Raw genomic sequence first — 26,405 nt, forward strand, 5'->3', positions numbered from 1 at the left:
TTTTATTCTGAATGTGCTTCTGCGCTTCATTTGCAGAACGTACAATCGTTTCGCAGGTTTATACAGGTCAGCTGCTTGGCGGCACTGCAGTAGCGAACCTGCAGAAGTGTGGGAGCTTCGTGACTCAGCAATGAGTGAGAGCAAGAATAATATACTGGAACTGGACTGTTTTGAATGTGATGTTCATTTTAGTTACGTATGTCGACGTGTTGCGGTGTCGTTACAGCTGTTCACAAATTACCGGTTTTGACTGCGTAACGATGTTATTGTGTGGAATTAAGGCAGTTACAAAAACATATCATGGAAATGCCGCCTAAAGAAAGGTCTACAGCCAGAATTGTCGATTGTGAAAACTACGCGGAGTTCAAACATGGTTCAAAACGTGTGTCAGGTAGCTCAGCTAAGCCTATTGTAGCTATTGCCACTCCCAAACGTACGCAAAAATCTACATTGTGAACAAGCATTTGAAAGTGAAGAAACATAGAGCAAAATATGAAGTAATTTCTCAAAATAAGAAACTGAAATTATCTCCACTACCAGTCTAAAAATGTAATTCTTGTGCAAAAGATGGGTGTGCATTAGCTTTGTACACTGCTGAACACAGATCAGCTTCCAACATCGATGACTTGACTGATGCGTGTAAATAATGCTTTAAGGTTTCTAACCCGACAGATAACATGAAACCACAAGGGACCAAATGCACAGAGCTAATAAATAATATTTTAGTACCTCATTTCAAAAAAAAAAAAAAAACCTCTTAAGTGGCTTTGGTGATCAAAAACCTAGTTTATTATTAGATGAATCGACAGAGTTAAGCATCACGAAATTTGTCTGGCTCGTCGTAGATATTTTATCTTGAAACAAAAAAAGTACTGTCGGCATTTTTAACTTTGCAGTCTCTGGAGAGTTCCGACACTGCTGGACTGGAATGAGCACTGACGACAGTATTTAAAAGCTCATGACGTCAAACTACAAAACGTATTTGCAACGTGAACTGGTAATGCAGCTGTGATGACTGGTTCCAGGCACAGCGTGAGTACAGCGCAAGGTGGTCTTCCACACCTGATTCTGATAATTTGTGTCGGTCTCCCGTTACAGATCGCAGGAATGCACACATCAGAAGTCGTTCTGCCGGAAATATAAGAGGTTATGGTGCGCTAAGTCGGGAATGTAAAGGTACTTACTTTATACGGCCTCAGTCAAAGCAAGAATACCTCTAGCCACGAGTGGTGCACAATGCTCCTGCAGGTACTCCCCGGAGATTACGTCCACAACAATTTTCTTTCTTTCTTTCTTCCTTCCTTCCTTGCTTTCTTTCTTTCTTTCTTTATTTTTTGAAGAAGTTGATACCCAGCTCTAAGCTGGTTGTATGAAGACCAATGATGAAAGATGAACCTCCTGACATTTGCACAGTTTCAGTCAGGAGCGTCAGTTGTTCATTAACTCGCTATAGATTAACGTAATTTTCGTGTCTCTGCAACGCACAGAAAAGATTGAATGCGTTGATAATTTTAGAATGCCTACATAAACTATGCCAGCCACTGCAGCAATGGCTAAATAGTCTTTGTCGTGCATAAATTGCGTCACACAACGGACGAGTGTAGCTTCCATTACCGACGGATCTTGACGCTGAGAATGTCTTCTACCAAACCGACGACGTCAAGAGGATGAAATGACGCGTCTCGGTAAGGAAAACTGTTACGATGATCATCTCGTCGACTGCCTCGCCAGCGCGGTTGACTGCGATGCGAAGGACCGGCTACAAGACGTTTCCTGCTTTGTGACTGGGCGCTGGGCTATCCTTATCACCATTTCATCATCATCGCTCACGTCGCCGAGGTGGCCTCAATGAAAAATTAGTGTATATGTGGCCGAACAACCCCAGAAGAGGTCTCCCGACCAAAACTACCATACGATCGTTTCTTCCTCACTGTGGCTTTATTTGCTGAATTTTTCATGTAAAGGTATAAGGCCCCTCAAGTCTTAAAAACAGCAGAAGTAAAAACATGAAAAACCTTCCAGTGGAACGTTCTAAACCAGATGTATTTTAACTGATTCAGTAATCGTAAACGCATAAACCATGTATGGTCTCGTAATTGTCCCACCTAAATAATGTTTCGTTCTTCTGGGACGCACAGAAGTTATCTTCATTTCCGAAAGCAGAAGATACAGTGACATCAGATGAAAGTAAACTTAAACTCTGAAGCAAGAGAACTTTTATAGAGAGCTAAAGACGAAAACACAGACCAGTCAGAAACTTCACGTGTACCGCCTGCTAATCTTACGACGCACAGTTACACAAAAACACATGACTGCCACAGTCCAGTCATGAACTGATGATGCCAGAAATTATTGGCTCTATCACGTGTCGCTATCTGGAAAGCCAATAAAGTAAAAAGCGATTCAAATATAAAAGTAATGAGACGCTCGGTAAATCGTAATTTGTATTTCATGCAACTACTTGTAACTTCCCGTCATAGATTTCTGTAATCTATGAGAGATTAAAATGAGTATACTATACAATATTTGTGAATTTTTGTTGAATGACGTAAATCTGTATTGTATATATTTATTTCTTATTATTATAGGAAATGAAAGATTAATAGACAAATCACAAAAAGTTCACACAATACATGTCTCTTTTTTTCCTTCAGTGAAGCATGTCATTGCCATCCGTGGTTGGCCCACGAGTGAAATAACAAATTTTCGACCATATCTCACAAAATCACTTAACAGTTACCCATCACCAGCATTGCCAAGAGTCCTGATTGGAAATATAACACATTGGGTAATGGTCCATATTTAATTTTTTTGGTTAGGAAATGGAAGGGATCGTAAAATAGTTTTTGTAACCCTGATTCATATAAAAATATAAAATATATTCCACAAAACTCCATGAAATTTGCCAAATACAACTGTGTTAGTCAGTGAAAATATTTGACAAACTTTGTAGGTGCACAATGCATCCCTAGAAAATGCAGTCAAATCTTCATGATATTAAAACACAGACATAGCACCAGTTTTCAGCTTTGCACGAATACAGATATTAAAAATTGATATATATTTACTTTGTGATTTGTTACATATGAACAGTTATCCCAGGATTTTAGGAGCTGTTTCTTACACAAGGGTAAATGATACTAAGGAAAACGAATACATGAAAATATACTAATACTCTCCTTCCAGATAATTATTCCTCTGTGGCTGATCAATCCATTCAAGTATTATATACGAAATAATTAGTGGTCTTTGGTGAGCTTTTTCAAGTCCTAGTCTAGATTTGGACAAAAATTAAAATCGATTTTTATATATTTTATAATTATGTATCAATGTGCGATAGCGGACGTAAAACAACACAGCATACTATCGTACCAGTTCTCCAGTATGAAGATAGTAATTAGGAACTAAGATAAAGAACTCATGAAATATTAATAAATAATTAAGAAAAAATGTCTTGGTTCTACTGAAGAAGATATAAATTTTTGTAAATTTTCTCCCCTGTAATCAAATACAATTTTCAACAAATATAATTACTTTCCGATATTTCTCTTCTTTTTGCCTTGCTGGGCTATATTTGTAAATGACGAAACAACAGAATTATTTAAGTTAAAGTCCGGGATTTCTCGTTCAGTAAGTCATAAAAGTGGTGATATGAGAACCTTCTAAAGAGAAGGGAAAGGAGAATACGGACTTTAATGAAAACTTATTATCTAACACTATAACACAATCAGGTAGTTCGCCGTCGGTGCATAATTGTCAAGCATGTGGGCTCAAAATGCACAAGATGACAGTTTGAAATGTATCTAATATTGAAGCAATTTCTTCAAATTAGGAACATACATATTTCATATTCAAACTACTAAAATGCAAGAAGTAAATTTCAAAGTTTATAGTACACTATTATTTTACTTCTAGACACTTAGGGTAACAAACAGACGCTAAGGGCAATTATTAAAGAATAAATATATGTACACCTGAACTGCATTAAGTGTGTGTGGATGTACTGACAAAGTTGTACAAAAAAAGGCGATAAGGCCTCAGCAGATACTGGTAAATAAACAGTTCGCATTTCTGGGCAAATGCTTCGATACTGTAGCATTCTAGCAAGACGAAACTGTATAAAACTGAAATTGAGGACTTACGGCTGGGAATAGCTGACTGTGGCCGTTTTGGAACACTGACAGTAACATCATCAAAACCTTCATGTTTCCAATCTGTGCACGATTTAAACCAACGAGAAACATTCTTACATTTTCATTATCTATGGACGATAATAATCAGGGCGCTGCATTTTTATTAAAGCTCGTTTCATTCTTCTTTTATGTTCTTAAACGGGTACGACAGCTGGTGATGCACAAACACCAAGTCCACGGCCAACCATAATTTCAGTTAAGTCTTTGGCACGGTCACATTCATAATTTTTTTTTTTAATTGCAAACGGTTACCGCTTGGGAATCATTTGATCGTGTATGAGAAACTGTTACTATTAATCTGTTCTTGAAGGATGCGTAGTGAAATTGTACTCCGTATGTAGAAGCCTACAGACAACCTACGTTCTTATAAACCTTTCCCGAACTGTAACAGAAGGCTGAATCGGTAACAGAATATACCAGTTGACGATCATTTCGACACAGACGTCTCTCACGTTCGAAACTCTCGTCTCGGTTCTGACCACTTCCCAGAGATTGGTACGCTAGGTGCAGCCTGTCCGTGCAGACCACGTCGGCCTTCGGGAAGAATGTTCCGTTCGACGACGCGCTTTCGTCTGAGGTAGAGCGTTGTATGGAAGAGAGAGACCCGGAGGAACGGTGGATCACGTGACCGGCTCTTCGGCCGCGGTGTGGTTGGCGCCCCGCCTGCCCCTGGGCAGCCACTCCTGCTTGACGAGGTCGGCGGCCTTCTCTGCGACCATGATGACGGGCGCGTTGATGTTGCCGCTGGGGATGGTGGGGAAGACGGACGCGTCGACGACGCGCAGCCCCGAGACGCCGCGCAAGCGCAGCTGGGCGTCGACGACGGCGAGCGGGTCGGCGGCGGGCCCCATCTTGCACGTGCCGGACATGTGGTAGATGGTCATGGTGTACTGGCGCACCACGCACTCCCAGTAGGCGTCGGTGAAGGGCGGCAGGTGGCGGCAGCCGAGCACGGGCACGCGGTGGAAGCGCGCGCCGAAGCGCCGCAGCGCCGCCGTCTCGGCCAGCGCCAGCGCCATCTTGACGCCCTCGCGCAGCACCGCCACGTCGTGCGGGTGCGTCAGGTAGTTGTGGAACATGAGCGGGTGGCGCAGCGGGTCGGCGCTGCCCAGCCGGACGCGCCCGCGGCTCTGCAACACATCGCGCCGGTGCTAGCCGAGCATCTGCGTCAGGCCACGAGCCACCACCGTGCAGTCCACGGTGAGATGCTCGCTCTGCAGCGGAGTGCGCGCTCATGTCGAACTTCCTGCCACATTAAAGCTGTGTGCCGGGCCGAGCCTCCAACTCGGCACCTTTGCCTTTCGCGGCCAAGTGCTCCACCAACTGTGTGTCAGTGCCTTCAAAACGTTGCAAGTGTCAACCGCGGCAAGAGCAGTCAACTTCGTAGTTCTGAGTGCATTATGGTAAAGCTACATGAATTAGAACGTGGAAAAATTGTTGGTGTTCGTATTGCATCTTAAGTAATTTTCAACCTAAAATTATAACCGATTCTTTTTATTTATTCCAAGCTTCACTAAATATTTCTTATTTTTACCTTTTTGTCATAACTGCTTTCGTTTGTTGTTATCGTGCGAAAGTAGTCGCACGATAGCGATTCGATTATAACTATATCTGCACTTATCCGGATATTCATTATTCGTCATAATAGATGTCATTCCCAAAGAACAGGAAATATTAAGGACACGTGTGCTTCAAAAATCCTAATAAACAGGAAGTGTAGGTCCGTTATAGTACGGTGGGTGATTCCATATCGAGGTAGCTGAAGTGTTCGGTGCTTCTAGAGCCATCGTGTCGAAGATTTATACCGCTTGCAGAGAAAGCGAAAAATAATCAGCCGCTAAATCACAACTCTGACGAAAGTGTGTGTTGAGTGACAGGAGATAACTGAAGAGAATTGTGACGAGCAATGAGAAGACGACAGCTGTAAAAGCCACCGTCGCACTACAGGACTGTGTCAGCACCAGACAAGACGAAGGGAGCTCCGTAAGCAAAGAATCACAGGGTACATTGGTTTCCAAAACCACTGATCAGTAAAGACAAAATCTGGTGCCGAAGCCATAATTCTTGGACCGTGGAGCAATAGAATAAACGCGTTTGGTCGCACGAGCCTCGTTTCACAGTGTTTCTAACTACTGGTAGAGTTTAAGTCCCAAGAGTGAAACGTGGCGGGGGCCTCGGTGGCGACTTGGGCGCGCCATACGGCGGCACTGCACGGCCACCACGGTCGCTCCGCTGCGTCCCACTACTACCAAGAACTGAGTGACCGTTTCCTTCGATCAGGTCCGTCGTGTGCTGCAGTTTGTGTTCGCCTGTGGTGACACTGTTTCCCCAGACGACAGAGCGCTCCTCCGAGCAGGACTGGTTTTGTCAGCGCCTGGATGAACTGAAGCCCCTGCCCTTGTCACCGTAGTTACCAGATCTCAGCAGTATGGATCCCGTGCGGGTTGTTTTGGAGGGAAGGGTGCTTCATCGCTATCCACCTCGGTGGTCGTTACATCAACTTGCCACAATTTTGCGGGTAAAATGGTATAAGATGACCTTCAAAACCATAGAGGACCTGTATTTATCCACTCCGAGCCGACTGGAAGCTGTTTTCCTGCTCCACATTAGGTGTGCTGATGTGTTGTGTTTTTGGTGTTTCCGTACTTTTGTTCACACCGTGTACATCGCTTGTTCATGATTTTTCGTAGCTCAGTCAGACAGGATTTTTTTGTGGGGGGGGGGGAGGTGGGGGGGGGGGGCTAGCAAACGGACTACTACGTTGAGACGAAGGGTGTAACATAAAGAACCTGCATTTCCCCTGTGCAATACTACTAATGTAGTCTATGACATGTGTCTTTTTCGGCGTAATTACCTATTCAAAGCACATTAATGGGCTGACAGAAATTGAAAGTGTTCACCAAACGCAACCAAACTTACACTCTATCACTTCAGTGCCGTGGGATATGCCGATTAAAATTTAAACCTTATACGAGCATATTTTCAGTATTCAAATACGCCATTACTACACTAGTCGGAGATCGGAGAACACAGCGTGTTCAGAGGAAACGTATTGCTATTTTTAGAATTTTTACAAAGGTCTTGTCATTGGTGGCATGAGAGACATGGCTGCAGCATAACAGCTGATAGCAAAGACAGTTGACTGTAGAACACCACGAGAAGATAGTAGAATTGTTCGATTGGTTTTGACGACTCTACTGACGGCAGCTGAAACCCGGACTGAGAGTGCAGCCAGAATGTCACCACCAACCGCTGGGATTCAGACTTCGTCATGGATAGTTCACCGCTGACACCATACCGCGGTCAACAAAGAGCCAGAATGAACAGGGACGCTCAATGGGTTATGTGTTGTTCGGGGCTGAGTCTCGCTTCTCCTTGTGCCAGTCACATCGACGCCAACGGGTCCGTAGACGGCCTGTGAAAGGTTACCGGAGCCACAGATACTCGAGGCTCATACCTCTCCAGCTCCTATAATCGTGTCGTGGGGAGCCATTAGATATGATAATGGGACAAATTAGCTAATTACTGAAGCGAGGCTGAATGCCCGCTAATATTTGACAACAGTGCTAAACCGTACTGTCATATCCTTCATGGTCACGGTACCAAACGGCACACTCCAGCGAGATACTGCGAAACTCCGCGCTCTAGTCCACACCACAAAAGCGTTGAGGAATGTACGGATACCTCAGTGGCCCGCTTGGCCCATTATTTGTCACCCGTAGAGCATGTTTGAGATCCGATGGAAAGACTTGTACTTTCGTACTATTTCCGGCCAGTAATATCCAACAGCATCATGTGTTTCAGGCATGGATAAATTCGGGACTGTTGATTCATGGTATAATACATTACATTTCACTTAGTTTACGTAAATATTCATGCTCGACTCTTTTGAAATAACAAACAACGTTTAACAAGAGTGCCACTACTGCTGTTGCTGCTGCTGCTGCTGCATTCCTGCTGTTTGGCGTTGTCGCTGGAGCCTTTAACAATGACTTCCAACTTCTTCCTGTTCTGGACTACCCTGACCTAAGCTAACGGGAAACTGAACAAATAGTGCACTAATTGACAATTTCTATGAGACAAAGCACGTAATTTCTGTAGTTTTTGTAAAAGGTATAGTGAGAGACCAAACAGTTAATATACTAAACCAAATTTGGCTAAAATTTCCTCTCGTTATTCTGTTTAAGGTTTTCCAAATTGTTTTATTCTTTTAGCAAAATTTAAGTTTTTTGCGACTCAGCACTGAATTAATAATTTACTTTACATTTAAGTAATAGGACGCAGAGTGACGTATAACAGCTTAATCATCGTGGTTCAAAAAAATTACATGGTCAAACTGCACAAATTGAAAGAACTGACACACGAGTATTGACGTTTCTGTAAGTGAACAACCATTTAAAGCACACGAGAAACAGTTCATATAGTTCTGAACAAAGTAGGATGTAACACCAACTACAGCAGCCTAACGTGGTGGAAAACAAAGGGTATTAGAGTGTTCAACATTTGTGGGCAGTCCCTGGCGGCCGCCCGGGGTGGTCGAGCGGTTCTAGGCGCTACAGTCTGGGTTCGAATCTTGCCTCGGCATGGATGTTTGTGATGTTCTTAGGTTCATTAAACTTATGTAGCTGTAAGTTCTAGGGGACTGATGACCTCAGAAGTTAAGTCCCATAGTACTCAGAGCCATTTGATTGGAAGTCCCTCCCGCCGGAGGTTCGAGGCCTCTCTCGGGCGTGTGTGTGTGTGTGTGTGTGTGTGTGTGTGTGTGTGTGTGTTGTACTCAGCATAAGTTGGTTTAAGCAGTGTGTAAGTCTAGGGACGGATGAACTCAGCAGTTTGGTTCCTTAGGAATTCTCACACATTTCAAATGGTTCAAATGGCTCTGAGCACTATGGGACTTAAGATCTTAGGTCATCAGTCCCCTAGAACTTAGAACTACTTAAACCTAACGAACCTAAGGACATCACACACACCCATGCCCGAAGCAGGATTCGAATCTGCGACCGTAGCAGTCGCGCGGTTCCGGACTGTAGCGCCTAGAACCGCTAGACCACCGCGGCCGGCACACACATTTCAAAAGTATTTCCGGACGTGCGTACTTCTGATCAGTTGAATTGGAAGTCACGCCTTCAGAAATGTTTTGTACTACTTGGCATTGTTAAATTTTCTACCGAAAATTAGGGATACCTTGCTTTGCTTTTATGTAACCGCTGATTAATGTTGCGAGAAATAACGTTCTCGCGAAGTTCTACAGTTAGACTTAAAATATTCATTAGAAAATAATGATTGCATGCAGTACTTTATCCCACGTATCCTCTTAATAAATGGATACGTAATACGGTATATTAAAACAGCACTAGAAACCATTAAAAACGACTGAAAACAATCTAGCATTCGTACAGAGAAATTAAAAGTGAAAATCATCTTAATTTTTTTAAATGAATTCATCTGATTTTGAGAGAGAAAGAGGAAAATTATACATATAAATATTCAGACGTCTTCACAATAAAATTACAACAGCAATAGACGATAAAAACTGTTCCAAATCATTTTTACTTGACCACTACGCATCTTTCATAGAGCAAGCTTTGAACAGCTAATATTTGTATGTGGTTAGTTAAAAACAGACTTTAAACATATTGTATATATAATAAAAATATAAATGCAAACAATCATCCCATGGTCTAGCCACTTATGCACTGGGGAAGTAGATTATTTTGTAACACATTCCCTCAGGATAAGGCTTCCTCACCGTGACCGTAGAGCATGAAAGTAACTATTTGACAAGATATATCATCGACCAAGACATACAGATTTGGGGCAGCGTAAGTACACTTCAAATTTGTTGGAGGGGTACACCCTACAATACTGCAAACGAAAGTCATTGAAACATTCTCTCAAGACGACGCTACCATTTCCCTGACGACCTCAGAAGAGTTCATCAGTGCATTTAGTGGCGTTTACACGCTTCCTGTCGTGTGATCTGTCATACTTACGTTTCAGAGACGATAATAAAAATACGATTAGCAATTTGCAACAGATGGTATGCAGCTGTGGCGTAAAACTGTTAGCGTTGTCTAGTTAATGTCAGAAGTAGAAAGCTGACAAGATAGAACAAATGCGGCGCTCCGATTTCGTCGGCAATAGTTCTGGCCGTAGAAAAAGCGAAAGCGGTTTTACTTGGGCTGAGGCTGGTAAACCAGGTTTCTCACAGCGCTCCTTTAAACGTTTTACCGCGCATAGTTCGTTGCGTGCATCTAGATCTTTCGAAACTACTTCTGCAGATCTTAAACACAAGAACATTGAAAAGCACTTCTAGTAATTTCCGGACATAATACTAATGAGATATGTAATAAACAGTAACTTTTTCGTCATATTCGGTTATTTATTGCAGTTATGCCACCGACGAATCAGGTTGAAGACAACCGCTTTGGAAAACACGTCGTCCTGCTGTGTGAAGAAGTCCGTAACTGCCTGCTGTACATCCTGAATCCTCGACCTTTGAGGGCCTTTTTTAAGGGATCGCAAGCACGAAAATACAGAGGGCAGAGATCGGATCCCAATTGAGCTGGCTTAGCCACTGCGTTACGACTTTTGCGATATGGGGACGTGCGTTGTCGTGGAGCAGCTTCATTCTCTGATGAGTGCCAAGAAAAGAATAACAGCACGCCCAACTGTATGTACGCATTTGGTAACAACGCCGCCGTAGTTGACGTTTCCTCATTGGCCGCACGCACGCGACGTTCCCTTAAAATGGCGCGTCTCTCTTCTACACCTGATGAACAAACGTTTCGGGAAGCTGTAATTGGGGTGTCAGCCGGCACCACTGCAAGCACACTACTGCCGATTTATCCATGTTGTTCAGACGATAGCGGCCTTTCTGAGACTGGATGCGGTTATTAGGTTTTTTGCTTCAGTTTTGAGCAGACCATAGCTGTGCAGAAAGACTGTGTATACTCGCGTCACGATTAACGGACGAAGCAGAAAATTTTCGGAATATGGGTACTCAGAGAGCCGATTTTGTGTGGTTGACTACCAAACTAATATCACATTCCCTTGAAACTCTGCTATTAAATCGGTGCTCCTTCTTAGCTCTCTCTAACAAGTCCTTTGCTGGCAGCTCCAGATGTTCTAGGACGCGGAACTCGAGTCGAAATTCGGTCATGGTTCGGGAAACAACGATGTTACCGCTCCGAATTCTGACAACATACTGTTGTCGTTACTGGCGAAACGTGTTTTGTTTACGGTCCTGATATTTTCAAGTAACTACTGAAGCGAACACAGCTCGGTCTACATCGACCGCCACGAACAGTAAGAAATAAATCCTCTGTCTTCTGACGGGTAATATCAGTACAACAAGATAAAAACAAACAAGATTTGATTTCTTATTAAATTATGAAAATATTGCAGCTTTATTCGTGCCAGTTACTAACGTTGGTTGAATATTTAGCAGTCACCTTCACTGCTAAGTGTTATGAAATTCCGCACAACACAGATGTTATTTGAAGTAGAGATGTTGGGTGACAGTCGATATTTCCAAAATATCAATGTTGGTAGTTTTAATTTCGATGTATTAATACCGATACTGGTTTTGAAACAGAGTATCGTCGTTGTAAAGAGACAAAATATCGTCCTTCGATGTTGGCAAAAAAGCCCACACTATTTGCGACCATAGTTAAAAATGTTCTTGTCACATAACAGAATCTTATCACTACGATAATAGCGCGACACATTTGCGATGGTCAGACGTGACCACAGGGGGAGGGAGCAACAGTGTTTGTGATCGAAGCTTGTGTTGTAGTGGAGAGCGGATCAGGGCGTTTGATTGTTCATGCAGTTCATGCTTTTATGGAGTCAACTAGTGTGGCCAATATTTCGATTCATTAAGAGAAAAAGAGAGAAACCGAATATGATTTATGGTATGGCCGTTATAAAATAGCACAAGGAAAGAATAACTTGGCAACTGGAAAAGAAGCACACCATCACGATTCAGTCACGATTGCCTTGTAGATCTTAATCTAGGTCCACTAGAAGTATAGTATCACATCATCGGTACTACCTATCGAAATCTACAAAAAGTTCACTTGCATGTTTGAGCTGTACAGCCAAACCATCATTTTTTAAAAACAGGATATGCTCTCTCCGAGCAGCAAAAACAGATTGACGCGTAATTTTTCTCAAAATGGTTATTTTCTACAGTCAGTAAACAAAAGTTTGTGGGATATAGAACGTTAATTGTTGCTGTAATTATTGATTAATAAATATAAGGGACATTAAAATGGAATCGGTACAGATGGAAAAAGTAAGTAATCTTTTTGTTGTTTAAAAAGTAATCGCCATAACTGTTAATACACTTATTTAACTGTTAGACGAAACGGTTAATGCCTTCATGGGAGAATATTTGTTGTTGCCTACTGAACCATAGTTGTTCCCAGGCGTGCACCTCCTCGTCTGAAACAAATCGAATGCGAGACAGAGAAAGAGGAGGAGGGTGATTCGTAGATCAGAGCGAGACCAAATGGTCTTATGAATATACCGGGTCAACCAGAACTCGTCCGATAATCTGTGAACACAAGGTCTAAGTGGGGATTCATGTTACCACGTATTGTGGAGACCTCTTCTTCACTACCAATACGATGTGGGCCGCATGTACATGACAATATTTCGTGTCGTCGTGATACTATGATTCACCCCGACGTTTATTCTTAGCACTAGCAAAATACTAAATAAAGCACAGAACAACACACAAGCAGATGTAATGTCAATGCAGATGCAGATCCTAAAGAAACTGAGAATGACTTTAAGGCTTCGTGCTTCGCACAAGAAACGTAACTAGTGCAACATTCATGCTTTTATGATCTGCCTTTACACAGCCGCAAAATTTTATCACCATAATTTATGACGAAAAAATAAAATAAGCATGGTAGTTTGCCCAAATACATCTTCTGTGGTACTCATTTGACATAATCGAGCTTAAGTAGATTTATACCGACATTTCTTCCCACACAGCATCTGCGAGTGGAACAGAAAGGAGTCAAAAAGATATAGCGGCGTTACGTAGCCTCTCTTGCACGTTATACGACGTGCAATAAATATCGGAAGAGCCACATGAAGGAGACATCCAATATTATCATAAAAAGAAATCGCCATTGACATCCATGAATGTAGTTCTTATGCACAGAAAAAGACTTTTAAAAAACTATATGTGGAGGTCAGCTTGATACGGGTGCGAAAGAGGGACAATGGGGAAGATCGAAATAAAAATTTCGAAGCTTTTGAAATGTTGAAGATAAGCTTGACTGATGGAGTATGGAGTAAAGGCATACTGTTACGAGGCAGGGCCTAATAAAGAACATAATTAACCGGAGAGAGAGGTACTAAATGAGTCGTCGGTGAAACCTGTAGCTGAAGCGATGGTGCAAGGAAATAATGGCTAGGGAGGTCTAGATGTTGTACGGTTATGGATACTGAAACAAAACGTTAACTTTCAGGACGTATTGCTGACACACAGAAGAATAACATGTTCCATGGACTTGGGTCCGGAATCCCTTTATTTCCAAGCAGGCGTAAATGCCCATGCTTCCTAAAACAAAAACCTGTCGTCGTGCTCTTTCATTCTAAAAACCTTTCGCGGCACAGATGTCGTGTGGCAGTGCTATATACATGGTGCAGATGCAAATTACAAAATGTTTCAAACAAATGTTCTTTATTCGTCTGCGGGACATCAATCAGCATGATTGCCTTCGTTGTACCTTTGTTTTTTTACAAAGATATGAACAGCGGTATGACTTTTTTTAAAATGGTACCCTGTATTTTTTTATTCGGTAATTCATTTCCTTTCCTAAAGACCTATTCAAAAATGTATCACAGTGTACCATTCACTGAAACACAACTTCATTAATTACATAATACAACATTGACTTTGAGCCCGGGATCAGAAACTCGTCGACTTGCTGGAGTTGTCAGAAAATAAATGAAAACCATGTAAAAAAATAACACAAAATTGACTTTGACTCTCCTGTACCATTGCCCAGGAGTAGAACATTCAAAGTTGGTCAAAGTGGTGACCCTGGACACCGATACATTGGTGCACTCGTTGAATGAAAGAATTATTTACTGCTTCCAGCGTTGCCTGCTGAAGAGAATTACAAGCAAGCACAATACGTTCCTGCATGTCCCCTGGATAGACAACGTCTTTCATGCATCCGCAAAGAAAAAAGTCCAGAGGTTTAAATAAGGAGACCAAGTAACTGTTCCTCCTCGACCAATCTATCTGGCAGGATACCTTCGGTTCAGAACACGGCTTGCACGCAAGACATTACGTGCTGGACATCCATCGTTTTGATACCACATAAGCATTCTGGTTCTTAGCGGCACTTCATCCAGAAGAGGAGAAAGAATTCGTCTGAGGAAGTTGGCATACGCTGTGCCGTTTAGACTACCACAGACGAAATAAGGGGGCAATAATTGTAGTATCCCACACCAGACTTTAACCCTCCATTGACGCTTATTTCCCACGTGTCTAAGACATCGTGGGCTGTCGCTGGACCAATAATGCATGTTCCTTGTATTTACCTGTCCTTTGTTTGAGAAAAAACATTCATCGGCAATCCGAACATTGGAGAAGGAGGTCGGGTTGGCGAGGATTTGGTACTGTGCCCATTGACAGAACTGTGCACGACTCTGGAAATCATTGCCATGCAATTCTTGATGTAGGTGTACACGGTAAGAATGGAACAGGTGACGTCTAAGAATACGATATACACTGGTTTCAGGATTGCCAATCTCGCGTTCAATCTGTCGTGTGCACATGTGAATTCTTAGCAACGGAAGCGAGAACAGTAACTTCGACAGCTTCGTCTGTACGAGTGCTACGACGATTGCGTTGTCGTGGGTTGAAACTTCGCGTTTCCTGAAGCATCGCAACAAGACGGAAAGCATTTTTCCCCTACCATCAACAACAAAAATAAAAGAAAGGTTATGTCGATGCAGTTTGTAGGAAGGACGGCCTTTACTGTATGCGTACTCTACACAAGTATTTAAAAGGACTAAACTACTGTACTAAATGTCTCCGTACATAAGAAAACAGTATTGCAATTACTGTTCTGCTAACGTAATTCCCCATAGATGAGTAGCATTTCTACCTTCTCTTCGTTGGTGTACATTCTATTCACACAACTCTTCAACTGACGATGGTTGACGGAATGACGGGTGTGCATTCTACTTATGTTTACATTTGTCGTCTGTCAACGTGAGCATGTGTCAGGATGTGTTCCATTACCCCAAGTACCTGCACTAAGCGCTGGGAGCGTCAACGTCAATTTTGTGTTGTGCAATTAATGGCGTTGTATTTCAGTGAATGGAACCCCGTGATACATGTTTGAATAGGTATTTAGGAGAGGAAATGAATTACCGAATAAAAAATAGAGGGTACCATTTAAGAAAGTCATACCGCTGTTCATATCTTTGTAAAAAACAAAGCTACAACGAAGGCAATCATGCTGATTGATGCTCCCTGACGGCTAATGAACATTTGCTTGAAACATTTTGTAATTTACATGTGGGCAAACAGTTATTTAGAGAGGTCAAGATAAATGGGACACCCAGTATAAATTAGCTGATCAAAAATATCCGAGGAGCCCTGTGTACTGCGGGATGTCACGAGATGTGGGGGTATCTATAGCCGCTCAAGTAGACTGTTGGTCATGTGATTGTGAAGTGGAAACGGGAGGAAACAACCATAACTAAAACAGACCTCATGCAGTGACAGACAGGGACCGTTCAGCATTGCTTGCCCAGAGTCCCGTCCTGAAGCCAGTGAAACACTTTTGGAAGAATTATAACATCTCCTTCACTCCAGACCCTACCGTGCCATTCCCTACGTTCTTTGCTTTCGGCATCAGAGGAAGAATGGGCTCTCATTCCTCCACAGGCATTCAGACGACGCCCTGAAAGAGTCCCTACCGCCATTCAGGCCATCATAAAGGAGAATCTTGGACACGTGACGTACCAATGTCCGGATACAATGCTCAGATATTGTGAGATGGGCCCCGTATTTGTGTGCACATCGATATTACCAATCAATTACGTCCTCGTCAGGACCATGGTGATCATTGAAAAGTTGATGCTTCCTGTTCTCTTGATACTCTGTCACGTTCGTTTCCTTTGTATTTCACACGAATAACGTGCTAGGAAGACGTTTTGTTACACCCAGTATAAAACAAATTGTTGTTGATGGAAGATAACAGACGAGCGGTAGAAATAACGAGCAATGTCAAAGCAGACTTATAGCTGGCGACCCGAACAGAGAGTAGGCTAAGGAAAAATAAAACCAGTAGGTGTACCACTGTGACAGATACTGGATCTGATCTTGTTATTGTTACATACACGTGTGAATCATCTCCAATCGTGTACACAAGAAGCAGAAATACTTCTTTTTGCTGTCGATACAAATATTGTAATCAAGCCTAATAGGAAAACATAAACTCTTAAAATGGAAATGTTCCTTTTAAATTAAAGCTTGATCCTCTGCCAATAGACTGTTATTTAACTTAGATGACGCGCAATACATGTAATTATGCACTGCAGAAGGGCTGGTCGCTTGATTAGAAATAATACATGAGGCTAAATCAGCAAATGAAAGAGAATAATCAAATTCTTAGATGATTATATTAATGAGCAGCTGAGTTGGAAGACACTTTTAAAGCTCTTCTTAGATATCTAAGCTCTCCAGCTTTCTCGTTACCGATAATATCAGATTTTGGAGGCTAAAATGTCCAGAATTCGACATACTTTCCATTTAACCATTGTCGCATGAAAGTATATTTTGGGGTATCTCTTCACTGCAGAAAAAAGGTTTTAGTTTCACAGAAGCAGGTAAAATTCGTAACGAAAATATGCGGTGTCCACTCTTTAACCTATTGTAGGCAGTTATCTAAACAGTTGGACACAATGACAGCTGTCGCACAATACATTTACTCCCTTGTGAAATTTCTTGACAGCAATCAATTATATCAGCGCACACTCCGCTACAGAGTGAAAATCTCATTCTGGAATCAATGACACTTTGAAAAAAACAGCAACATTAATAAATATAATCAAGAGAAATCACTTGCGCAATCCATCGCTCGGTCTTAGTGTGACACAGAAAGGAGTGAGGTATTCAGTCATAAAAATGTTCAACCTACACCCAGTGATGTATAGATTTAATATATGATAAAATTAAGACAAACAGAAAATACACTCCTGGAAAAGGAAAAAAGAACACATTGACACCGGTGTGTCAGACCCACCATACTTGCTCCGGACACTGCGAGAGGGCTGTACAAGCAATGATCACACGCACGGCACAGCGGACACACCAGGGACCGCGGTGTTGGCCGTCGAATGGCGCTAGCTACGCAGCATTTGTGCACCGCCGCCGTCAGTGTCAGCCAGTTTGCCGTGGCATACGGAGCTCCATCGCAGTCTTTAACACTGGTAGCATGCCGCGACAGCGTGGACGTGAACCGTATGTGCAGTTGACGGACTTTGAGCGAGGGCGTATAGTGGGCATCCGGGAGGCCGGGTGGACGAACCGCCGAATTGCTCAACACGTGGGGCGTGAGGTCTCCACAGTACATCGATGTTGTCGCCAGTGGTCGGCGGAAGGTGCACGTGCCCGTCGACCTGGGACCGGACCGCAGCGACGCACGGATGCACGCCAAGACCGTAGGATCCTACGCAGTGCCGTAGGGGACCGCACCGCCACTTCCCAGCAAATTAGGGACACTGTTGCTCCTGGGGTATCGGCGAGGACCATTCGCAACCGTCTCCATGAAGCTGGGCTACGGTCCCGCACACCGTTAGGCCGTCTTCCGCTCACGCCCCAACATCGTGCAGCCCGCCTCCAGTGGTGTCGCGACAGGCGTGAAAGGAGGGACGAATGGAGACGTGTCGTCTTCAGCGATGAAAGTCGCTTCTGCCTTGGTGCCAATGATGGTCGTTTGCGTGTTTGGCGCCGTGCAGGTGAGCGCCACAATCAGGACTGCATACGACCGAGGCACACAGGGCCAACACCCGGCATCATGGTGTGGCGAGCGATCTTCTACACTGGACGTACACCTCTGGTGATCATCGAGGGGACACTGAATAGTGCACGGTACATCCAAACCGTCATCGAACCCATCGTTCTACCATTCTTAGACCGTCAAGGGAACTTGCTGTTCCAACAGGACAATGCACGCCCGCATGTATCCCGTGACACCCAACGTGGTCTAGAAGGTGTAAGTCAACTACCCTGGCCAGCAAGATCTCCGGATCTGTCCCCCATTGAGCATGTTTGGGACTGGATGAAGCGTCGTCTCACGCGGTCTGCATGTCCAGCACGAACGCTGGTCAAACTGAGGCGCCAGGTGGAAATGGCATGGCAAGCCGTTCCACAGGACTACATCCAGCATCTCTACGATCGTCTCCATGGGAGAATAGCAGCCTGCATTGCTGCGAAAGGTGGATATACACTGTACTAATGCCGACATTGTGCATGCTCTGTTGCCTGTGTCTATGTGCCTGTGGTTCTGTTAGTGTGATCATGTGATGTATCTGACCCCAGGAATGTGTCAATAAAGTTTCCCCTTCCTGGGACAATGAATTCACGGTGTTCTTATTTCAATTTCCAGGAGTGTATATTTGCTGAAGCTTCCTTCCCCTCTACAGAAAAATTTTAGTGTGTAATAATATGGTGTGTACTTGTTATGTGTTAGAGAGAGAGAGAGAGAGAGAGAGAGAGAGAGAGAGAGATATCGGGTGTTTGTAAACTAGTTAAACAAAAGTAACCTTTAATGGTGAAAAAGGTAAATAACTTACAGAAGTGTTCGATACAGCACTGAATGCAGTATATCTTCGAGTTCTGTTTACGAATGTTCAGTATGGATACCTTTCATAACACGGCAACTGTCGCATCCGTAATGTCTTTCCTTCCAAATCCTATGAAACAAGTCCCGATGTGTGTTGGCAGCTACTTGTATTATCCGTTGTTGCAGCCCGTGGGCGTTCCACTGGAGGGGACGAACAAACACTGTGTGTTTAATGCAACCCCATACACAGAAATGCCTTTGTGTTAAACCAGGTGATCGTGGGGGCCAGGATTGTCGGATGCAAGTCGCGACATTACTACTGAGATAAGCGACAACATGACGATCATAATGCGGTGGTGCGCCATCTTGCTGGAAAATAAATTGTGTTCTCATATGCTGCTGTACTTGAGGCATTAGATAATGTTCAGGAATGTATAGGTACGGTATGCCAGTTGCAGGTGACTCGGCAAAAAAGAAAGGACTGTAAATCTTGTTACAGGTTCCACCGCGAAAATAAAATAAAATAAAATAAATAAAATTTAATTTAGGTAAGACCAGTACATATTCGATTACGTGACGTGGCTTACGCTCATCCCCTATTGCCGATTCACTTTACCACAGGATGAAAGGTGGCTTGTTAACCATTTATGCACAAAACTTGACTCCTTTTTGTTGGTCACTTTCTCTCAGAAATTGCAACTACAGTTTGGGAAACGGGCGTTTCCATTGTATCTGCCACACTGTAACGCTGGACATATTCAATTTTAAGCTGGCACGTCTCTTTGAAGTACACAGACAACGAATTTAAGATTGCTGAACTTGTTCAATTGCTCCGTAATAGACTGTTGGCCAACCTGGCCCAGCGTCCTCTGTGATACACAGGCAGTTCAGCGAAACGATTGCAACAGTTAATAACAGTTTGTCTCTGTGGTGATGGTCTGCGATATTTAGTGTCTGAACTGTAGTGGCAGATTTGGATTTACGAAACCATAAACAACCCTGCTCAAGCTCTGTGCCTTTATACGACACCGTGATGTCTGTTGGAATAACTCAGTCACCCGTGCCACCTAGCGGGAACGTCGGTAACTAACAGTGTTGGGAGGAAATAAGACTTGAAGATTCAGTGCTATACCAAACATTTCTGTATTTAGGCATTTTACAGTTGAGGGTTACTTTGTATAGCTAATTTATAAACATCCTGTATTTTAAAAAAATGACCCAGTATGTTGCCATATTTTCACTGAGAGTGTGTATATGATCGCAAAACTCATTCGTTCATCATCATAGCGGTAAATCGCACGGAAGGTTTAAATAATCGAACTAAACTAAACAACATTTTGCTAAATGCCGTACGCGAGTAGATCGCTCGGCCAGAGTGTCGGTGCGTGGCCGTCCGGCTAGGGGCGTACCTTGGGCCTGAGGATCATGGGGAAGACGCCGTACATGTCCTTGCCGGTGACGGCGCCGAACATCTCGTCGTAGAAGCGCTGCGTGATGCCGTGCGCCTTGCGCGCCTGCGTGCCGCCGTCGGACGGCGTGCTGCTCGAGGCGAGCATGAACTCGATGTCGGGCCAGTCGTCCGAGCGGTTGGCGAACTTGGTGCTGACGAAGCCGACCGCCTCGAGCCCTACGCTGGAGGTGAGCGGGCCCTGGCCGAGCACGGCGTAGCGCAGCGCCGCGTTCAGGTTCATGACGCGGTCCACCACCACGGACACGGGGTAGTCCACGGGGAAGACGAGCCCGCCCACCGCGATGTGGTCCATGAGGTTCTCGCCCACGCCCGGCGAGTGATGCACGACGGGGATGCCCAGCGAGCGCAGGTGGTCCGCGGGGCCGATCCCCGACAGCATCAGCAGCTGCGGCGAGTTGATGGCGCCCGCCGCCAGGATCACCTGCGCACAGGCGGCCGTGCGGCCGTGCTACAGCGCTCCTTCGGCTCGCACCCGGAACTTTCGTCACTTTCATTCACCGATCTGGACGAGCTCTCTGCAGCGCCGCACAGTTAAATCAGTGTAAATAAGAGTCGTCAGTCTCCCTCTGACCCCTGACAGCTTTAAACTTCACACTAATCCAAAATAGACAGTTAAAATCCTTCTATCTATCTAACTACTCTAAGAGATATTTCGAAATCCAGCCACCATTCTTGACCCAATGACAATTCGTAAAAATAGTCCAACTAGCTTTTAGCATCTTCCACTTACAATCTCTGCACAAGGCCGGTATAACACGTCACTTCCTTACTTTGCACATCTGCCAAGGTTTTTTGTTACATTATTTGCCTTATGTTCCATTAAGAAGGTTGTAACCTAAATACATGTATTGTGTGTGTGTGTGTGTGTGTGTATCTGTAGTGTAGTGTAACGTCTGTCTTCTATGATGATGATGATGATGATGATGATGATGATGGTAAGAGAAGGTACGCAGTGAAACCCCTGCCAGCAGACAGTCGACTCCTCGCGAAGAGCAACTAACGGGACCGGCAAGCTTACGTCGCCATTTGACAGAAGGACTCCATCAACAGTATCTCATGTCCACACTTCATCAGACACTTCGGAGACGTTTTTTGTATTTAAACTAGGATATTGGTGCAAAGTCTGGTGATTATGGACTTTACGCCACTCCTCTCCTCTCGTTGCAGGCCAAATTCCGACAGTGAACATTTTTTCCAGCACCAGGATTCGAACCAGATTGCCCCCGGATCGAGTGCACTGAGTTTGAACTAGATTTTCTTTGCTGTCGGTCAGAGCTTAACAAAGCCGATTGTATCACCAGGATTCGAACCAGCTTGCCCCTGGATCGAGTGCGCTGAGTTTGAACTAGATTTTCTCTGCTGTCGGTCAGAACTTAACAAAGCCGATTGTATTGCTTATATACAAAGACGTGACACTATACGGGGAAAAAGAATCTGCCACCAGTGTGCACCAAATTCGACATAACGTGACATCCTTTGTCATCGTACATACGTTCGCTGGTCTGGCACATGATACCCTCTGTGTGTGGTGATTATTTTATGTTCTGAATTAGAGTACGTAAAATGATAAAGGGTGATCACATTTTAGTATCTTTGGTGCTTGAAACATCCTATTTAGCACATAATAGTTCTGATGTATTTGTAAGTATCGGCCTCTTGGGAACAAGAAGAGAACGAGATGTAAGTTCCAAACTTCAAACGATAGTACGTATGTTACCTGCGAAAAATGCAAAAGGAGCTTCTGGTAGAATAAAGATAAAAATTGCTCCTGTTAATTCCACATCTGATTGAATACGCTAATTTGTACTGTCGGAACAGTTTATTGTAAACGCCAGGCACTTTATTTCTTATACTTTTTTACGATAACCTTTTGTTTATTATTATAAGGTCTTTATTTAATACATTTATGTTTGGATGTCGGTAGATGTGACCACGTACACAAAGTTTCGCATATATACAAACTGACAGAAAAATTATTCTTCAAAACAATTAAGGGAAATATTTTTTAACCATTTTCCCCATATTTCTTGACCAAACGTGCACATAAAAAAAATTATTAATGTTCATTTATAGAAAGTGTGGTATAAAGGATTAAGATGCAAATGACAGAATTTGTCATAGGGCGCCAGAGGCGCTCAAGAGACTATTTGTTTACGGGGTGTATCGGAATTATTGGCGAAAAGTGACACTTGTGAAAGTATACGAGCAAAAACATTCAAGTCAACATCCCCCGAATAATGAGCCGTCTGTGAATTAATTGCGGAAGTTGGGTAAATAGCCACCACTGACTTGAGTTTCAATTATTGTCCTGGTTAGTTGCCCGCATCTCGTGGTCGTGCGGTGGCGTTCTCGCTTCCCGCGCCCGGGTGCCCGGGTTCGATTCCCGGCGGGGTCAGGGATTTTCTCTGCCTCGTGATGGCTGGGTGTTGTGTGTCGTCCTTGGGTTGTTAGGTTTAAGTAGTTCTAAGTTCTAGGGGACTGATGACCATAGATGTTAGGTCCCATAGTGCTCAGAGCCATTCGAACCATTTAGCCATCCTGGTTAGTATAGCATCTGAAACGCCGATTAGTCTCCGTGTAATTGGGCTCGAAGTTCAGAAAAGCCTTGATCAAAGCAGGAGTTATACACTGCCGGAAAAAATTAGAACAATTGAAAATGACGATGTCGTTTTGATTCTAACGACATATGCCACCTCGGGGATAGTATATGTACTGATAATGGTTTGAGCGTCATCTGCCAACAGATAACGTAGGGGCACGTCTACCAGAGCCTCATCTGTGTGTACTCTTTCATAAGGGGATGCTCTCAAGCAGGAGACTCAGTGCGGTGCCAGTACAGCCAACTGATACAATTTGAAAGAGTCAAATTGTGGCTTTCCGAGTGGCGGGATGATCCATTTGGAGAACTGATGCGCAAGTTGGAGGTGCAGCGTCAGTTGCGCAACGACGCTGGTACCAGGGGTGACGTGAACATTCTCACACCCGTAGACGGAGTTACGGAGGTCCACACAGCACGGGCGCCCGCCAGGTCAGATGCCACAGCACAGATGACAGGGGTTGTGAGTCCAGACGTGTCAACCCGGACCAGGTGGTTATCAGCTTCAGCAGGGGCATGCGCGCCTCTAGCCACAGCATCGACTTGCACGGCTTGGCTGGTGCCGTCAGAGGATCACTTGGACCGTGAAATGGCGGGCCGTGAGCTTCAGCGACAGAAGCAGATTCTGCCTACATGCAAGTGATCGTTGTTTTGCGCGTGCGATGTAGACCTGGTTGCAGATGTACAGTGCATTCGTCTGAGACACATTGGCCCGTTATGATCTAAGTTGCGGTAAGCTACACCTCTCGTTCACCTTTTGCTGTGTCTGGAGGGGACGCTAACCAGTGCTCGGTACGTGCAGAAAGTTGTTGGACTCATTCTTCTGCCGTTCTTGCAACAGGCGGGTGCTGAGTTCTTCCAGTAGAATAATGCTCGCCCACACACTGCCCACGAACTCAACGTGCTTTGCAAGACTTGCATTCCCTGACCATCACAATCCCTGACTTACCGCCAATAGAGCATGTGTGGGATATGATGGGACGAGAAGTGACTCGTGCGATTCGTCAACTAACAACTCTTACAGAACTACGTGAAGAGGCCGAGCAGGAGTGACGTAACGTATCCCAGGACAGCATTCGCCATCTGTGCGATCGACCCGATGCCAGAACCAGCACCTGCATTTCCGCCTGTGCAGGCGTGGTCGCTACGCTAGTTACTGATATGGTGTTTCAGCGTGGGTCGATACTTATCTTAAAGGGAAAAAAATAAGTTTTCACGATCCCCGAACAGGAATACAGTCGAAAGTCAGTTGGGAAACAGTTATATGAGAACTTCAGAACATCGCCTGTACCCAGAAGGGCCGTAGGGCAAAGGACCGCCGCACTCTACCAGGGCTGCCGGCCGACTCCTCGGTTTCGCGGCCGCCGAGCCGTTCCACGACTGTATTTTGAACATTTAGTCCTCTCGACCAGTCATCCTCGGGAACAGAATGCACTTGCCTGGCTTGATGAACACTGGACATTTTTTTCCACCCAAAATAAAAGCCACACATGTACGGGAATTTACGGGCTGTTTGTGATTGCAGATTTGCAGCCTTAAATCTCGTCTAGAAAACAGATATGGAACGTCAGTGTTCAATTATGTGTGATACTCAAGACAGGTTAATAAAGATAAAAGTACGATGACGAGTATGAATTAGAGTCTGTAATACGATCAAGTCGTGGAATAAGATTGCTGGAAATATCATGTAACGTTACGAAGGGAAGAGGCTTACAATACAGACTGTTTTGAGACCATATACGACAATGTAACAGGGACAAACCATTGTTTCAAGTAACTTCGATTTTTATTTTCATTATTATTACTTTTGAAGTGTGAGGTAAGGTAATTATATCTGTTGCGTCTAAAGTTAATTTCATATGAATACTGTTTAATAAATAAAAATTGGACACATCACTTTCATGTACAAAAAATTCTAATATCAATGCAACAAATACAATTATTCATTTTGTGTAATAGGCGTGAAATATACAATATTACAATATATTAATCATACAGTAGCATAAAAATGTTCTGCAAGAAGAACTAAAAAAAATTTTGTTGTCCAATGAGATATGCTCCTGTGGATACGAAGTATACACTACTATTGTCGGCCCATTTGTCATCATATTATAGTTAATTCGTTTTGTAATGTAAATAATTTGAAGTATATATTTACTCATGCTTGCCTAAGCAATGTATCAACATTTCTAAAACCGTGTGTCCAATAAAAGATTTAGTTTAAAAAGAATGTGATGTAGAAGCAGCGTGTATGATTAGTAATGAGCACGCTCTAGCTCTCCGGTTCGAGCACAGCCGCTGCTCAGATTCGGGGTAAAAATCGTCAGCAGTATGGGAATGAGGCACACACTCACGGCAGTGTCAAAAGGGGTGGACATCGTCTTTCCCTATACATGTAAGACTCCTCCAAAAGACTCGGCAATGACGAAAGTATGCAGTAGGTAATGGAAATCACTCCATTAAAGACACATAATGTGTATTCCCAGGAAATGTAGACTGTAATTGAAAAACTGTTATTATGATCTCTCCAGTGTAAAGAGGACATAGAAGGTCGACTAGCACAGACTAAGACGATATACCTGGCCAAAAGAAATCTGTTGTTGTTGTTGTTGCTGTGGTCTTCAGTCCAGAGACTAGTTTGATGCAGCTCTCCATGCTACTCTATCCTGTGCAAGCTTCTTCATCTCCCAGTACCTACTGCAACCTACATTCTTCTGAATCTGCTTAGTGTATTCATCTCTTGGTCTCCCTCTACGATTTTTGCCCTTGTCGCTGCTCTCTAATACTAAATTCGAGATCCTACCAACCGATCCCTTATTCTAGTTAGGTTGTGCGAAAAATTTCTCTTCTCCCCAATTCTATTCAATACCTCCTCATTAGTTATGTGATCTACCCATCTAATCATAAGCATTCTTCTGTAGCACCACATTTCGAAAGCTTCTATTCTCTTCTTGTCGAAACTATTTATCGTCCACGTTTCACTTCCCTACATGGCTACACTCCATTCAAATACTTTCACAAACGACATCCTGACACTTAACTCTATACTCGATGTTAACAGATTTCTCTTCTTCAGAAACGCTTTCCTTGCCATTGCCAGTCTACATTTTGTATCCTCTCTACGTCGACCATCAGGAGTCATTTTCCTCCTCAAATAGCAAAACTCCTTTACTACTTTAAGTGTCTCATTTCCTAATCTAATTCCCTCAGTATCACCCGATTTAATTTGACTACATTCCATTATCGTCGTTTTGCTTTTGTTGATGTTCACCTTATATCCTCCTTTCAAGACACTGTCCATTCAGTTCAACTGC

General features: G+C 43.6%; 1 protein-coding gene across 2 annotated transcripts in view; it reads right to left on the reverse strand.

The window, feature by feature from the left end:
* Window positions 1-4,714: 4,714 nt before the first annotated feature.
* The window catches only part of LOC126283977 (glucose dehydrogenase [FAD, quinone]), a 137,381-nt gene continuing 115,690 nt past the window's right edge, over window positions 4,715-26,405 (reverse strand). For both annotated transcript variants that reach the window (XM_049982438.1, XM_049982437.1), the window contains 2 exons: window positions 20,434-20,916; window positions 4,715-5,323 (listed from right to left, as the gene is read on the reverse strand). In XM_049982438.1, the coding sequence (XP_049838395.1) occupies window positions 4,814-5,323; window positions 20,434-20,916 (993 nt within the window). In that variant the 3' untranslated portion in view covers window positions 4,715-4,813. The remainder of the gene's footprint in view (window positions 5,324-20,433; window positions 20,917-26,405) is intronic.

The sequence above is a fragment of the Schistocerca gregaria genome, chromosome 8 (assembly GCF_023897955.1).
Source record: "Schistocerca gregaria isolate iqSchGreg1 chromosome 8, iqSchGreg1.2, whole genome shotgun sequence".
NCBI lineage: Eukaryota > Metazoa > Arthropoda > Insecta > Orthoptera > Acrididae > Schistocerca > Schistocerca gregaria.